The sequence below is a fragment of the Colossoma macropomum genome, unplaced genomic scaffold (assembly GCF_904425465.1).
Source record: "Colossoma macropomum unplaced genomic scaffold, Colossoma_macropomum, whole genome shotgun sequence".
Taxonomy (NCBI): Eukaryota; Metazoa; Chordata; class Actinopteri; order Characiformes; family Serrasalmidae; genus Colossoma; species Colossoma macropomum.
Window position 1 is genome coordinate 6,947,666 of NW_023494809.1, and position 17,595 is coordinate 6,965,260.

Consider the following 17,595-nt stretch of genomic DNA (forward strand, 5'->3'; position numbering starts at 1 on the left):
CATTCTCACAAATCTCACACATTCAACAATGGGTGGAATTTTGAAAAATAGGTGGAACTCCCCTTTAAGCTTTACATAACACTCTGCTTTATAAAAAGGCACACTGCAGTGAAAAGTGGCAGCAGCATCGTTGGAGCAGTTTAATTCTTCAAGTTTCTCTTATCGGTGAGTTCATCTCAGATTTTTGATGCACTGCATGTCTAGAAATACTTTCAAAATCGCATGCTGGAAATATCTAACACTTAATGAAGGTAGTTTATTAGTAATGCTTGGATACTTTTTAAACCCATAACGAACATAACCTACAATACAATGTAATACAGCGATGAGCAGACAGAATCAATAGTTACTGTACTCTTACTCCATTTTTTTATAGAAAAATGGGGCTCCACATATTTTACCTGCTGGGAGTGATTACAGTGGCTGGTTTCACTGATGCATCATCTATGAAAGGTACACATCATCTCCACATATATATATATATGGACACAAGTATACATAATAATCAGCAACATAAACAAGGCATAAAGCAGTTTTCTGTGCACTGTGATCTTTTTTAAGATCGAGGTTGTACACAGTCCTATGTACAAACCTAATGAATACCTGACTAATTAATGAATTAATTAAGGATGAAATTGTTCATATTAAGTTGAACAATGTAATTCATTATTCTGTTAAGGAAAACAGTGAGAGTATTTTTTTCAGACCGAGTACAAGTACAGTCTTAAAAAAGGGTTTCAAAGAACATTCAAGGGTTCTTTAATAAAGAAAATGGTTCTATATACAACCATGAACACTCAAAGAATCCTTTGCATGATTTAAAGAGTTCTTTGCATGGTGAAATGGTTCTTCAGATTGATGGAGAATGTGCTGTAGATGGTTCTATATAGAACCTTTTTGAAAATGGTTCTATATATCACCCAAAAGGGTTCTTCTATTGTTACGGTGTCAAGCTTGTAACAATAGAAGAACCTTCTAGGTGCTACATAGAACCTTTTTTAAAAAGGTTCTATATAGAACCATCAATAGCACATTCATGCATTTTTTTTTATTATTATTGCGGTGCATTTTTATGAGGTTGAGTACAGTATAGGCCAATACCCGATACCAGTATCAGTATCAATGCATCCCTAACCCTGTTGAACATACCAGCCTAGAGAACTGGTCACCACTGATTTAATTATAATTTATATATTTTTTAATTATAGCTAACTATAATTATAGCTAATTGAGGACTGTTTGCCAGTAGCAGAAAACTCTGTACAAAAGTCACAGACTCTTCATTTACTTCAATTCCAGTCAAAATAGCCGTTATGTCATGCTTCCCTCCGGCTCGGTCAGTTCAGAGGTGGATCCCCTACAAAACTCCACTTCCCAGGATGCAACAGCAAATCACATGACTAACATGTCAGAACCATTGGCCAATCGTGAGCCATTCCAGAGATCGAGCACCTCTGAGTGTTGACAAGCGGCAGCTGCTTGTCATTAACGGACACTTTAAATACTGTTTACTCACCACTCAAACTTTGTGAAGGGTTGCTCCCTTTTTGTACTTTGGCTGTTTTACTTACTAAAACTTAATTAAACAGAACTAACTTCACTGATCACAGAATGATGCTTTTCATGTTGATGTACAACTGACTGAAACTCTGCATTTCTCTGTTCACTCCAGCCAAAAACCTCGCTCTCTATGGAAAAGCCACACAGTCAACCTTGGTTAATAACCCCTGGGCTCCATACGGTCATGCCTACAATGCTATAGATGGAAATACTGATTCGAACTATGACCACGGGTCATGCACCGCCACAGAGTGGCATCAGAACCCCTGGTGGAGGGTGGACCTTCTGGACGAGTACACAGTGACCTCAATCACCATCACTAACAGAGCAGACTGCTGTCCAGAGAGGATCAACGGAGCTGAGATACGCATTGGAAACTCTTTACTCGACAACGGAAACAGCAACCCATGGTGAGACACCTGTTCTTCTACTTCACTGTGAAATGGTAATTGTTGCTGGTATTGCTTTAAAGCTACTAGGGATCAGAACTAACCTGTGCCATAACAAACAAATTAACCAACTAATGAAATACTTGCCAGGTTTGGACATAATGTCTTAAATATATGTCAGGCTTGGGTTATTTCACATTGTCAAAAACCACAGACCTGACTGTCTTCCACACCAACTAGTCCACATACAAGCCTCAATAGTGGAGTTCCGCAGGGGTCAGTTCTCAGTCCACTTTTGTTCTCCCTGGAGACAAATCTCCTGAGTTCAGTTATAAGCTCTCATGCCATCTCTTATTACTGCTGCACTGATGAAAGTCTGCTGAGAAGAATGGAAACTGTAATAAAGGGAAAGTGGAGACACACTAAACACATCATATATTTTCTGTTGAAAATCTCTCAATCTCACATGTATGCACTGTTTTCTCTCCAGGGCTGGGGTGATCCCAAGCATCTCTACAGGGAACTCCATCACCTTCAACTTTGAGAAAGGCATTTCAGGTCGCTACGTTAACGTGGTCATCCCCGGAGAAAAACGGCTTCTGACTCTCTGTGAGGTGGAGGTCTACGGCTATCCCACTCCAAGCGGTGAGAAGAACAGACAGGCTGTGTCCTAGAAGGAGAGTTTAATAACTCATCCAAACCCATACTAGTCTTTTCATAGATCAAGTAACTCGACTTACTTTCAGGCATCAGTTCAGACATTAGTTCAGTGCATCACAAACTTTTATTTACTGAAAACATATTGTTAAATGAGCTAGAGCTTTTATAGAAACTACTTTGGTCGCCCACTGAGTGGTCACTTTATAACTTTCACCAGTTTAGAGATTCGCTATCGCTCGTCATTGTTGCTGGAGTTTTTACACACCAATATCACTGCTAGAGGTTCAAGAAACTGCCCATTGATGGAGCTGATGATGGCTAACACAAACTGTGCATCAACAGCCTTTAACTGTACACCCAGTGGAGCTACAAGAGAGGGGGTTACTGATTAAGTACTGAGTACCTTATAGAACTGCAGTGGGACTTCTTAGAACATCCAGCATCTACCAGCACAGGAACTGGAAAAGTTTGTCCAGCTCTGTTCTTCTCTTCTTTGGGATTCTTTTAAAATAAAATGCTAACACCCCAAAGTCAAAGATGTGACCAATCACAAAGCAGTACAGATGGTCTCACCAACAAAACAGAATGAAATTAAACACAAAAAAGGAGTTAGTAACTAGTACTAAGTACAGGTAGATTCCTTTACTTATAATCCTCAAGTAGAAGTAAAAGTATTACTATTTGAAAATACTCAGGAGAGTTCAAATCCACCAGTATTGTACTGAAGTTCATGTAAAAATAAATGTAACTAGCGCTGGTGAGGGTACTGTTCTTCAGATTTACAGGAACCCTTCAGAATAGATCTATTATTGGATATTATTGGTTTCATTTTGATCAGATTGTTTCCTGTGCAGGAGAGAATGTAGCGCTGAATGGAAAAGCTACACAATCCAGCCTTTATAGTACTGGTTTTCCATCCAACGCCATTGATGGAAACCGAGATAGTGTGTACACTCACGGTTCCTGCACACACACGGATAATGACCTCAATCCATGGTGGAGGCTGGACCTGCTGAAACAGCACAAAGTGTTTTCTGTAACCGTCGTTAACACGGTGGATAATGTTCCTGACACACTCAAGGGAGCTGAAATCAGAATTGGAGACAGTCTGGACAACAACGGCAACAATAACCCGAGGTATCAGTGATCATTTAAAATTATAAGTTGTTTCTTCTTTGCATCTCAGCAGAAACAATTCTGTAAATAATTAAAATACTATAATTAATTATTTTCCTTTCACTTCCTGCCTCATCAGTTGTGCGGTGATCTCAACCATTGATAAAGAGACTCCGATCATGTCCTTTGAGTGTAACGGGATGGAGGGCCGGTACATCAACATTGTGATTCCAGGAAGGAAGGAGTATCTCATTCTGTGTGAGGTGGAGGTGTACGGAGCTCCTCTGATCTGAAGAACCTCATCTGGGTTTTTGTTATTGCAGTGCGATGTTGATCTGTTTCATTTCTCTACCAGCTTTTACACTATGAAACAACTTTTCTTGTATTTTTTGTATGTAAACTTGTATTTTCTTAAGTCAAAATAACTTGTGGAGGCAGATTTGCTAAAAAAGGCACTAATTAATGGCAACACTGACCCTGCACTGGTGTGCATGACCAGTGAAGTGGGTTATCTACTAAGAACTTGAAACACAGCCACTAATTCTAAAACAAAAAATGAAAAAAAAACCAAAAAGTATCTGCAAAACTGTACAGGAGAAAACAACAACATTCTTTACCTTTAATGTAGGTTAATGTAAAGAGGTTTTATTTAAAGTCATTTTCAAGCATTTCTATTGGTCCACTCATCATAAAACTATCACCACAAATCCCCCAAAATGGAGATTTTTTTTTTTTTGGACAGCCCCCTGTTTTGTCTTCTGCCAAGTAGGAAAAATAAAAGTTGTGCTTCTTTGATTCCAGTCCAAATTGCAACTCATTGGGTTGAAAGAATGGCCTATTTTTCTGTGTTACTTTTTTAGCATGAGATCTTCTACTTGTATAACTTGTTTTATGGTTAGCTCCAGCAAACTATGAATAAAAGTAGCTCTTGATAATCTTTCAAAGACTTTGTCTTGCATTTTTGTGAAAATTGGTACATTTCATACATCAGAGGCCAAGTTTTCTCTGGGTTGCTTGAGGAAAATGATCATTTCTCCAGAGCTTTCAAATGCTGTCAGATGCTGTGATGCAGAAGGGAAACAAAGACTGCTGATGATTTGGCTGAAAAGTATGGTATATTGCAAACAAGAGGGGACCAAGACTTGGTCCCTGAAGCACCCCTTTCAGGACAAAGGTTGTTCTTGAGTAACAACCTTGTAATCATCAAGACATCTGTTGTAAACATGGCAACTTGCCTCTAACAGCTGTACCACTGTAATCTCCAGTATAGATAGATAGATAGATAGATCGTAACCTTAACCTCAACACAAAACCTAAGCCTAATCCTGGCTGTAATCCTAACCTTAACTTTAACCTCAACACAAAACCTAATCCTAATCCTTGTCCTAACCCTAACCTCAACCTCAACCCAAAACCTAATCCTAATCCTTGCCCTAACCCTAACCTCAACCTCAACCCAAAACCTAATCCTAACCTTAACCTCAACCCAAAACCTAATCCTAACCCTAAACCTGGCCGTAATTCTAACCCTCACTCTGGCCCTAATTCTAACCTTAACCTCAACCCAAACCCTCCAGGTCCAGGATGGTGCCAGTGCGTCTGTAACAGCTTGTTGATGTTGATGGTCTGTATTAAACCTGTTAATGTTCAGTTCCTCTCAGATTAAACATTTACAGATCACAGTTAATTCAAAGTCTCTTGATAATCTACTGAATGCATTCACTGCTACTACATCATTGATATGTTGTTGATATGTTACTGAAAGTCTGTTGAGTGTTTATTTCACTTAAAAAAGACACTTAAAGTGTCACTGGTAGAATTTTATTATCATTGCATAGTAGTAGTGCAAAAGTGAACAAAGTGGCAGATTTCTAGAAAATGATGTACAAAAAATGATGTACAGAAGATTATAAGGCACAGTTGAGGTAGTGGTGGATATAAATCTAAAAACTACACAGCATTTAGACCTTCTGAAATCCAAAATTAGCTCTTCTGTCTTCATAATTTTTAAAGACTGGGAAAACCCTCTTTTGATGATGTATCTTGAAGGAACTTTTGAAAAGCTTTTGGTGTCAGGTCGTTTTAATAGTTTTTTTAATAGTTTGGGAAGTAAATGAAGAAAGAAAACAGATGGTTAATGTTACTGATAGGAGTATCTTACTGCAGTCATAAAACTGTAGTAACTGCTCAGCTTCCATGTTCACATGGGCCGCATGTTTATTTTAACTGGGCTGTGTAGGTTTTATGTGATTATGGGCTTATATGGGCTTTTTGAAGGGCTGTATATGAGCCACAACTGGGTTAAAGACACAGGATCCAGTTAGAGACTGTCATCGACCCCAGTCGGGTTACATCTGTGGGCCCTAGTTGGGTTTCATAAATTTACAAATATGGAATATCAAATGCTTTAAAAATGTTAAGCATAAGCAATATTAAATATTCCTAAGGAAATACTGTAAATATAGACACATTTATAAGATATATAAGATCATTTAAACATGAGTATAAGACATAATATATAAGTCTGAGTATAAGACATAGTCTGCAGACGTCTCTGCTTTTCCACATGGCTTCATATTTGACTAAAGATAAAAGGCTATTTTCTGGAACTGGTTGGAACTGGTTCAAAAGGCACCTCGAGCCTTCAATAGCTAAAAGGCTAGCTTTCCACTTCTGAGGATTAATCAACAGAATTATGGAGCTAAAAAGGAATATTTAGTCCAATTTCACTGCTATTGCTAAGTAAAATTGAACTTTTTGTTGCAGGGATAAGATATTAGCCTTAATAAGTGAGATAAAGCCTGTAAACCAGTGAAACAAACAAATTCTAAAACAGCCAGCTTGCTATGTGGCTAAGTAAACGTTTTCACTAACTGTCCAACATTTTTGTCTTTATGTATACAAACCATGCAAAACATTTTATTTTGCTGATTTAGGAGTTGTAAAATCTTCTTCAGTTTGACTTCTGATGCAAACTTGAAGATGAAATAAGAAATATGCTGTGTAATATGCAGCACATGGCTAACAGGCTAACAAGCTGTACGCTTTAAGCTGAAGTATTTACTGAATAATTCACTGAAAACTGCAACATACAGAGTAGAATATGTTATAATTTAATGTGTTTTATAAGCTTTAAGGTCTATTTTAAAGCCAGAAGTTTCATAGCATTAAACCCAGTGTGGATAAGTGACTGCAAACTACTATTAGCTAGGCGCTAACATAACACTGAAACATAAGGAAACTTGTGGAAATTTGCACTATTGTAGCTCAGGCTGCTTATAATGTGGTTCTGTGTAAAGAGGCATTAAAAAGCTCAAACATTTCATATACTGATACTTGCAGATACTTTGCTCAAAGCAGTGTGGTAGCTTACTGCTTTACCCTTTACAGTTGATTTAATAACTGTGAAACTATTTAACATTTTGTAATAGCATTATATCAAATTGAAAGAAATTAATAAATTACTTAACAGTATTAAAGTCCATTTAGCATTCTGTGTTTCATCATATATGATAGAAAAGTGATGCTGTCAGTTACACAGTGTGAATGAGTTGGAGCAATTTTAATAATCACTTTTTTGCACACCGGCCAATGGTAACTATATGTAATACATGTGATAACCCACTTGTGGCCCCTATTACCCATAAGGGCCCCCACTTACCACTCTCAGCCCCAACATTAGCCCATATAAGGGCACACAATAAGGGGCCCATGTAGGGCCAGTGGATGTTTGCTCACATAGGCCCCACTTGCAGCCCAACTTGGCCCCATATGGGTTAACACACACAGGGCCCATATGGAGCCGGTAGACAAATCTTTATGGGTTCCAGTTGTTAAACATCCACGTGGACATGTGTCTTCAAATCATAATTAAAATGGACAGAATGGATTACTCCAGTCACAGTAGTGACTCGTCAGATGAGTAGGACACCAAGGTAAAAGCTAAACCTAGCAATCTTACCTCAGTTTGGCTCCTTTTCTCTGAATAGAAGAGTAAAAACTCATCTCTGGTCTTCATCCTCACTAACGACAAAATCTCTGTTTTTCTGTTTCCTTAATAATTTTGTTCGCTAATCAAGGTAAGAGTTACATTACTGCTAACTTAGTTGTTTCTTAGCCTGTAGCTCAGTGGCCATACTAGCAGTCATGATTGGGTGACACCACAGGGATTCCCAATAGCTTTATGATGATGTAGCACAGAATGCGCTGACCCGGGCACAAGGAGGACGCGGGAGGCAGGATTCAGTGTTGCAGCAACCATGTTTTAATTTCACACCAAATAAACACAAAGCAAGCAAAACCAAATAATCAGAGCTGTGCTGGCCACTTTTCAGTCCTTTTTAAAGTAAGCTTTTCAGCGCTGTCCTCAGTCTTCTGTTGCCGCTGCTGCTCGTCCCTATCTACCTACCGAGCCAAGAGGGAACGAGAGCTCGCTGCTACACCTCCCCGTCACCGCCCCCAGCTCGCAGCTCGGCCGCCTGGGTCGAACGTGAGGTGTAGTGAAGTGGCCTCACTGCGGAACAGGGGGCGGGGCCCGGGCGGTGGAGCTCAGGACTCACTCCTTGCCCTCGTGCCTCTCGTGACCGGCAGTGTCGTCGTCCTCCTCCTCCTGCTTCAGGCCCCACCTTCCAGCAGGCTCTCGCAGCCGCCATCGGGGCCCGGGCACACACCACAGATGTGTTTACGCAATGTGTGGTGGGTATTGTAGTGAAAGACTATTAATAAAAGAAAACATGAAAACAATAGAAAATTCTGAATTTTGTCAAACCGATGAGGCTGAGGGATGTAATACTGCACTAAACAATCTCCTGATGACAGAATAAAACAGCGACTGCTTACTGATCTACTGAGCCCAAAGAAGAGTTCTTCGCATTATTGTTTTTAGTATTTAAGAGGGAAATATTTTAGTAAGTCTGTGTGTTTCTGAATGAAGAATCTGTGCATAGTGGTCTATAATCTCCTCTGAAGTAGCTTGTCTTATTGAAAATTAAAAGAATGAATATTAAAAGGGCATGTTAATTTTTAGTTGAGATGCTATTTATTTGAAAATTCAATTGAAACTGATTTAATAAATCTTTTGTACCTGAAACCGCATATAGAAATATAAAATATACCCTCTCAGCACCAAGAGATAGTAGCACTGAGGTGAGGCAATATTGACATTATCCACTGGTTTGATTACAGCTCTGTTAAATTTGTAACTTGTGTAAAAATGTATTCATGTGAAATTCCAGTTCTCAGGAAAAATAAACAAAGACACAGCCCTCTTCTGATCAAATATAATAGTAGATCGCTTTATACCCAATATAAAGTATTAAAAATAACATTTAAACCTCTGCATTTTAATTTTATATCCATAACATTAAAAAATGAACATGCAAATATTCAAACATTATTCATGAAGATTTGCTGATATTTAAACAGCAAATTTGGTTCAGATGTTGAGCCTCAGTTCCAGTGTGGTTCAGCTCACAGTCATATACCATCACATTGAAGCAGATGTTCTGTGTAAATTTTATATCTTGTGTAAATTTAGTCTGGAATTCCGACGAAGTACAGTTCACATTAAAACAGTAAACATAGATAGAGCCCTCGCTCACATTACAGGATGGCTTTATAGCTCATATCCTATTTTGTGTAACCAAAGAATTGTTTGTCAGTCATGAACTGTTTTGAATATTAAGCCTTATATAAAGGCCTGTGTGCTGTTGGCATGCATAACTGACACTGATCACATCTTTGAGACAGCATAATTCTGCACCTTTCAGTTAAAGGTGAGTTCTTCTCAGAATGTTTAACGTAGCTGAATGTTTATAATAAATTTGCTAGAAAATGGTATTTTAGAATAATGTAATGAAGAATGAATATAGCACATGACAATAAATGTGCATCAATTAGTAGAGTTAAAATAATGTATGTATTTTGTTTTTTAGAAAAATGCATCATCATATGTTTTACCTGCTTGGGATCATTGCAGTATCTGGTTTCATTGATGCATATTCCACACAAGGTACACGTCAGCTTTTCTTTTTAATTTCAGTGCGGTTAGCTCACATGTAAATGCCATCATATCATGCCATCACACAGAGGTTCTGAAATTGATCTTCACAGTCATGACTTTTTTTCAGATATGCTAAACCACAAAGCCACAACAATTTAATAAAATTCTACATGGTTTTTGTTCAATTATTTATGGATAGCAGTCTAAGTTTTCGCTGTAAGACATTGGAGCTTCACAAAAAGCCAGATACATTTCTATCTGAACTCGACTGTAGCCCACATAATTCTGTCTGAACCGACTGTAGCCCACAAAATTATGTCTGAACTCGACTGTAGCCCACAAAATTCTGTCTGAACCGACTGTAGCTCACAAAATTCTGTCTGAACCGACTGTAGCCCACAAAATTCTGTCTGAACTCGACTGTAGCCCACAAAATTCTGTCTGAACTCGACTGCAGCCCACAAAATTCTGTCTGAACCGACTGTAGCCCACAAAATTCTGTCTGAACTCAGGATGATTCTTTTTGTGTTGATGTACAACTGAGTCTGCATTGCTCTGTTAATTCCAGCCAAAAACCTCGCTCTCTATGGAAAAGCCACACAGTCATCCTTGGTTGAAAACCCCTATGCAGCATACGGTCACGCCTACAACGCTATAGATGGAAATATTGATTCAAACTTTGGCCACGGGTCGTGCACTGCCACCAGGTGGCAACAAAACCCCTGGTGGAGGGTGGACCTTCTGGACGAGTACACAGTGACCTCCATCACCATCACTAACAGAGGAGACTGCTGTCCAGAGAGGATCAACGGAGCTGAAATATGCATCGGAAACTCTTTACGCAATAATGGAAATGATAATCCACGGTAAGAAATTCATTTTGATGTGTAATATTATTGTATTTTTAATTATACAATATTTAACTCAAGACACAGTTTTAGTTTGATAGCATCATAATTTTTTTGATAAATTTTACTATGTTAATCAAGTCCAAAAGCCTACTAAAAGTGTTATATAACCAAGAGAATAGATTTTATTTTACAGTATCAGCATTAGGTAGAGATAGGTATGATACCACTATTGTTCAGTATTGATACAGATACCAGTACTGAAACCTTGAGTATCGGCTGATACGAATCCTAATACTTTTTTTTCTTTAAAAGCTGCTATTTTTAGTTGAAGCACTTAAGATGATCTGAAAATAGACTATCACGCTGAAACCTCACAGTAAGAAATAGGTCGGCAACATACGTAAAAGTTTTTGTTGATTGAAGACTTACCAAAAACTTGGTAAGAATAGACTGAAATACGTACGAAATTTTGGAAGCATATAAAGTTTTGCAATACTGACAGCAAATGAATATCAGGGGAAGGGAGGACCAATGGGACAGTTTATTTCCGATGCAGGCAAGAAGTGGTGCGAAATAAAACTTTAAGACGTCTTAATGTTTACAGGCAAAAGTAATACCAAGATATTTAAATATAAGGTGGACTAGATGGAAGGACTAAGCACTGGGAGGTAAATCATTAGCTAATATGTTGATGGGAATAACTAACCTTTCTAAGCATTTAACTTTTAACCTGGAAACAAATTGTATATGGTTATAACTTGAAGGACCTGAGTCAAAGAGACGTTTGTGTCAGTGATGTATAACGCCACGTCATCTGCATATAAAGAGACTTTTTGTTTAAGATCTCCCTGTATGGATAGCAAAAGCCAGGGGCTGTACAGTTATAGCGAAGAGTAGTGGTGATAGGGGTCAACCCTGGCGCGAGCCACATGATAGGGAAAAGTACTTAAAGCTCATCCCATTAGTGTGAGACCAAGGGGGGTGTGTATAGGGGTTTAATCCAACAAATAAATACGTCCAAACATATGCAGTAGGTAAAAGAGATCACAATGTCTAATGAAGAGAATAAGGAATATAAAATGAGTAATATAATACTAATGAATCTGCTAATATTAAAGAAAAATAACCTACGCTGCCTAAAACACATTTGATCTGTATGTGTTCGGTCATGCTTTGATGTCTACATTATAAACGTACATATTTGACAGCTTCTATGGGTCCTGTGTTCAGCACTCAGTGGTTCGTGATTGGAGCTTAAGTTTCTGTGTGTGTTTTCTACTTTTCAGAGTGGAGGTGATTTCCTCCATTCCTCCAGGAAGATCCTTCACCTTCCACTGGGATAAAGGGTTCTCAGGACGTTATGTAAACATTATCATACCTGGAAATAACCGGCTCTTGACTCTCTGTGAGGTTGAAGTCTATGGATATCCCACTCAGCGTGGTGAGAACAAAACATGTACACACGTAGAGTCCATGTTTACTCAGAGCAAGAGCACTGATCGTCTACGTCTGTTTACAAATGTAAAATTCACATCTAATTCTGTGGACATGAGAAGCTTCATCCAACATCAGAGCTTTTATCCTGAAATGGTTAATAAATATGGAACTGTACAAGCTACACTGTCAGATTCCAGTCTCTTCATGATGTGGTTGCAGGCAAGGTGTGAAATACACCTCTTGGACCCCATAAATGCTTCAAAATCAAATTTCTGGGGCAGGGGGGATTCTGACTTTCTTAACTAACTTACCTAACTAGAGCTGCAGCACTGCTCTGCCTCAGGGTGGTGCTGTTGCAAATTGTTTCATCCACTTTGTCCTTCATAGCCTAGCAACTGTAACCATGCCTGGGATTCCTCTGAAAAACTTTGCAATGTGCCGCAGCTTATCTGTAAATCTGAAAACGTTCCCAATTTACCAAGTGCCCAAACTAGAAAAGAGCATTTCCAGATGAATAATTGCTAAAACAAACATTTTGCTGCCACTGAAACTAGCATTAGCGCTGCTATGGAGAGTGAGTTAGCAGCCAGCCAACATGGGATCCCCAGAATTCCAGAGGGGTATTTCACATACTGGTTGCAGTGTTACGCCAAGACACTGAAACCCTGCAGCAGACTTTAATAAGAAGAGATAAGGGGCAAAATTAACGGTTCGGTTATTATCAGAAGGAACCCTGTCTACCTTCATATTCTAGCTTTTGCTTTACTTTAAACTTTTTTGTAAACAGCTTATTAATCAGCTATATTGTTTTTTTAGATTCAGAGTGATCTATTTGCTACAAATGATCAGTCACCAATTTTGACTTTGTTTCCTGTGCAGGAGAGAACGTAGCACTGAAAAAAGCAGCTACACAGTCCAGCCTTTATGGTACTGGTTTGGCATCTAAAGCCGTTGACGGAAATCGAGATGGTGTGTACAATCACGGTTCCTGCACACACACGAACAACGACCTTGGTCCGTGGTGGAGGCTGGACCTGCTGAAACAACACAGAGTGTTTTCCATCACCGTCACTAACAGGCAGGACCAGGTTCCCGAAAGGCTGAATGGAGCTGAAATCAGAATTGGAGACACTCTGGACAACAACGGCAACAACAACCCAAGGTAAACTTTCTTCAGGTATAAGTGACAAAATATTTTGTACTCAAAGTGTGTTAAAATTTGCTCATGAATGTATAATAGCATTATAATTGTCATTTTTTAATTATACAAAGAAAATGTTGAGTTTCTGATTTTCCATGGTTAATGGAGCACACACGTCTCAATAAAATGGAAGTTGAAAAATTTACACAAAAGGCTGTTTATTGTTATTAATTATCACTTACTGGTTAGAAAATGCACCACGCCATTATTCAGTTTTGGGACTGTATCACTTGGTATTGTAAATAATATTTTCAACGTTTAACATTTCTTTGATTAAAAAACTAAAATGCATTAAACTAAAAATACATACCAAGTCTAGGCATACAAGTCAGTGTTGGTCTTACTAAACATTCCATATGAATATTTTTAAAACAGGGTTTTTGTTATAAAATAACCTACTGTTGGTAATAATTTATTTCTCTTTTCCTGCTTCTGTAGGTGTGGTTTGATCCCTAACGCAAGTCACACCCCTTCTGTGACCTTCCAGTGTAACGGGATGGTGGGACGCTACATCAACGTTGTGATTCCAGAAAGGAAGGAGTATCTCTCTCTGTGTGAGGTGGAGGTGTTTGGAGTTCCTCTGGTCTGAAGAGTCTCTTGGCCTTTATTTTGCTAATTCTCAGTCAGTTGTTAGCCGTGATTGCACTTCAACTGAAATTAAAGTCTGGAACTTGTTTGATTATTAATGCTGATTGATTGTAAAGCTGAAATTTGATGGAGGCTGATTGATTCTTCTCATGTCTGGCTCAGTTACATCATATTTAACCCTTGTGTGGTGTTGATGTGTCTGTCACTCAGTGGTCTGCTGGACCCACCATACTATTGTTTTTTTTTAATCAATACAGTCATAACAATTTATGTAAAAATACCAGATGTTTAAAATATCACAGGTGTCCAGCGTAGGGTTCTTCTTTAGCAGCTGTAGCCAGTCAGCAGCCTGTCCGTGTTGTCCACCCTCACACACACACACACACACACACACACACACACTAACAGCAGGCCATGTAGGAGGAGAACAGAGTGAAGGACACACCACCTCCACACTTTTCCTCCCCGCGGGTTCACCCAACACCACATGTGTAATATAAATGTGTGGGGGGTGAACAGAGTGAAGACACTGAAAATGGGTTATTTTATATGTTCTTCACAGAAAATGAGCAAAGGACAAGAATCTGAGGCTGAAATAATAATAAATCACATCATATTTTAATTTGGGTAAACATTGAAAATGGGGCCCACAGAACCCAAAACCATGTGTGTTGTCATGAGTCCATCATCGTCAACCGCACATTTGGTAAAAATCATCCAATTTAAATAAACATATGAAAATGTATCTCTGACCGCTAATTGAGGCAAAATTGTTCACAGAAATTTTTTTTTAGAAAAAATTAACTTTTTTCCTGTTATGTATGAAGCACAAGTGCAGCACGTTACGCCCCTAAGAGGGGGAATGATAGAGAATTAGTTTTAGAGCAAACACAGGACACAAAGCGTACTGCTCACAGCTGCATCACTTTATAAGTCATTTGATATTATGCATAGAATTAGGATTCATTACATTGAACACTCTTTATAGCGCATTAGAAAAGCATACACTGTTCACGTGCTGAGCTAACACACATACATACATACACATACATTCACTTCACAACTTCTCAAAGGAAAGGAATATGCAAATTAAATACAGAAGCTCTCAACTAGTTCACTTTTAGCTTTTAAACTCACTTTTAGCTTAGCACAATCACAAGTAGCCAAATTTTAGCACTTTCCCCATATTTCCCACAGCCTTCACTTACACAGAACAATAGTACCTAATTAACTTGGTACTTGAAGCTGTTGAACTCCATATACCTCAATTTAGCTTTATATCAGTCACATTTTGAACACAAACTAGAGCAGCAAATCTGTACATCACAACAGGCTTAACAATAAACAGGCACGTTCGCATTGTTTAGCTGAGCTACTTAGCCTTTTAGCATTACTCATTCCGTAAGTATAGCTCAGTTTAAATTACTAAAGAACAGTAAAGTAGTTTCCATACAAAATGTGAACAGTGAAAATGAGTGAAACTTACAACAGTCATATAAGTCTCTTGTTAAATGAACATATAACTCCTTAGAACGAGGCTGGGTAGCTTATTTTCTCCTTTAGCTTTTATCAGAGCACCAGGTCAGTGAGCTAAGCTAGTGACTTGCATTTTAGAAACGTCACATAAAGACAGAAAATTTGCTATTAAAACCACAATTAAACAGGATTTCACAAACAAGGACGCTGCTTTAAACACCATACTTGCAATTTTCTTTAAATATTTCGTACCTGAGAGGGGGAATGATAGAGAATATTAGTTTTAGAGCAAACACAGGACACGAAGCGTACTGCTCACAGCTAAACGTGCATTCTCTAGGTTCCCGCGCTCAGTCCGAACTAATCGCACATCAATGACAGGCTCGACCAATCGATCACACAGTATTTGCTCATATAGAGAAATGCAGTGTTTTATCAGTATCAAAACAGTTAGAAACACGCTTTTTTTTCTTTTCTTCTTTGAACATACATTTTTTTTCTTGTATCATTATCAAAACAGAAACATACTTTTTCTTTCCTTCTTTCTTTCTTTTTTTTTTTTAAGGGCGTCACACACACAGCAGTGATAAGAGGCTTTAAAGCCTGCAGACGTGTCACTCTCTCTGTGTTTAGAGGGCTTTGTCAGGTGGATGGGCTGCAAACTCAAACCAACAGCCTACATTCCTGAGAATGATATCAGTGATGTTTGTGGTGGGAAATAAAATGATTCAGAACCTAAACATAAACAAATCTGTACTTTGCATAATAAAATATGCATTAAATAAATCTTTTGAACAGAAAAGAATGTATGGATTGAATTCACTCTGATACATGAACAGCACAGTTTATCAAGTCAAGTCAAAGATAATAACAGCTGTTTTTATTTACGCACCTCCTGATTTTGTCACGGATGTCCAGAGGGTAACAACTGTGATTCAGCCCAACAAAAACATCAGCCAATCAAAATCTCTTAGCGTCTGTGAGATCATCAGTGTAAGCCTGTGTTCTTTCCAAAAGAAATGTGAAAAAAGGAGCAGAGCTGACCGACCGGCTGAAGTTTCCCATCTTGAGGAAGGCACACTTCTGTCAGACTCCTGCTTTTTTCTTCTCTAAGTTGGTAGTTGGGCAGAGAAATGTGTTGCTTTTTTGTTATTTTTGTACAACTTTTACCACAAAAGATAGCAAATGTTAGCTAACCAGCTAGGTGAGCAGTTAGCTTGTCTTAGTCTATCATCAAGAGTGTTGTCCTGAGTACATTATCATCGTCATGTTTGATGTCCTGAGTCCATCATCATGTGTGTTGTCCTGTGTCCATCATCATAATGTGTGTTGTCCTAAGTCCATCATCATCATCGTGTTTGTTGTCCTGAGTCCATCATCGTCATGTTTGATGTCCTGAGTCCATCTTCATCATCATGTTTGTTGTCCTGAGTCCATCATAATCACGTGTGTTGTCCTGAGTCCATCATCATTGTCAGGTATATTGTCCTGAGGCCATCATCATCATATCTGTTGTCTTGAGTCCATCATCATCGTGTATGTTGTCCTGAGTCCATCATCATAATCATGTGTGTTGTCCTGAGTCCATCATCGTCATGTTTGATGTCCTGAATCCATTATCATCATCATCATCATGTGTCCATTGTCATCGTCGTATGTTATCGTGAGTCCATCATCATCATCGTCGTGTATGTTGTCCTGAGTCCATCATCATCATCATGTGTGTTGTCCTGAGTCCATCATCATCATCGTGTATGTTGTCCTGAGTCCATCATCATGTGTGTTGTCCTGAGTCCATCATCATCATCATGTGTTGTCTTGAGTCTATCATCATCGTCATGTTTGATGTGCTGAGGCCATCATCATCATATGTGTTGTCTTGAGTCTATCATCATCGTCATGTTTGATGTGCTGAGACCATCATCATCATATGTGTTGTCTTGAGTCCATGATCATTGTATGTTGTCCTAAATCCATCATCATCACGTGCGTTGTCCTGAGTCTATCATCATCGTCATGTTTGATGTGCTGAGGCCATCATCATCACGTTTGATGTCCTGAGTCCATCATCATCATGTGTGTTGTCCTGAGTCCATTATCATCATATGTGTTATCGTCATCATCATCATCATCATCATCATGTATGTTGTCCTGAGGCCATCATCATTATCATATGTGTTGAGTCCATCATCATCATGTGGGTTGTCCTGAGTCCATCATCATCATCATCATCATCATGTGTTCTCTTGAGTCCATCATCATGTATGTTGTCCTGAGTCCATCATCATAATAATGTGTGTTGTCTTGAGTCCATCA

General features: G+C 38.6%; 2 protein-coding genes across 2 annotated transcripts; both read left to right on the top strand.

The window, feature by feature from the left end:
• The first annotated feature begins 70 nt into the window (after nucleotides 1–70).
• LOC118798683 (fucolectin-1-like) lies at nucleotides 71–4,577 on the top strand. The gene is made up of 6 exons (XM_036558170.1): nucleotides 71–165; nucleotides 377–453; nucleotides 1,673–1,970; nucleotides 2,440–2,594; nucleotides 3,464–3,746; nucleotides 3,865–4,577. The coding sequence occupies exons 2-6, from the start codon at nucleotides 381–383 to the stop codon at nucleotides 4,016–4,018; spliced, it is 963 nt and encodes a 320-aa protein (XP_036414063.1). The 5' UTR covers nucleotides 71–165; nucleotides 377–380; the 3' UTR covers nucleotides 4,019–4,577.
• A 4,843-nt stretch (nucleotides 4,578–9,420) lies between these two features.
• LOC118798685 (fucolectin-5-like) lies at nucleotides 9,421–13,901 on the top strand. Its single transcript, XM_036558173.1, has 6 exons — nucleotides 9,421–9,499; nucleotides 9,659–9,735; nucleotides 10,295–10,592; nucleotides 11,864–12,018; nucleotides 12,894–13,176; nucleotides 13,654–13,901. Exons 2-6 carry the CDS (start codon nucleotides 9,663–9,665, stop codon nucleotides 13,802–13,804), a joined length of 960 nt encoding a protein of 319 aa, XP_036414066.1. The 5' UTR covers nucleotides 9,421–9,499; nucleotides 9,659–9,662; the 3' UTR covers nucleotides 13,805–13,901.
• Nucleotides 13,902–17,595: the final 3,694 nt, after the last annotated feature.

What these genes read in the sequence shown, in the direction of transcription:
- LOC118798683 (XM_036558170.1), top strand. Translation starts at nt 381, where the DNA reads ATGGGGCTCCACATATTTTACCTGCTGGGAGTGATTACAGTGGCTGGT. An exon ending in TGATGCATCATCTATGAAAG is followed by an intron (nt 454 to 1,672) that starts GTACACATCATC and finishes TGTTCACTCCAG; the next exon opens with CCAAAAACCTCGCTCTCTAT. An exon ending in AACGGCAACAATAACCCGAG is followed by an intron (nt 3,747 to 3,864) that starts GTATCAGTGATC and finishes CTGCCTCATCAG; the next exon opens with TTGTGCGGTGATCTCAACCA.
- LOC118798685 (XM_036558173.1), top strand. Translation starts at nt 9,663, where the DNA reads ATGCATCATCATATGTTTTACCTGCTTGGGATCATTGCAGTATCTGGT. An exon ending in TGGATATCCCACTCAGCGTG is followed by an intron (nt 12,019 to 12,893) that starts GTGAGAACAAAA and finishes TTTCCTGTGCAG; the next exon opens with GAGAGAACGTAGCACTGAAA. An exon ending in AACGGCAACAACAACCCAAG is followed by an intron (nt 13,177 to 13,653) that starts GTAAACTTTCTT and finishes CTGCTTCTGTAG; the next exon opens with GTGTGGTTTGATCCCTAACG.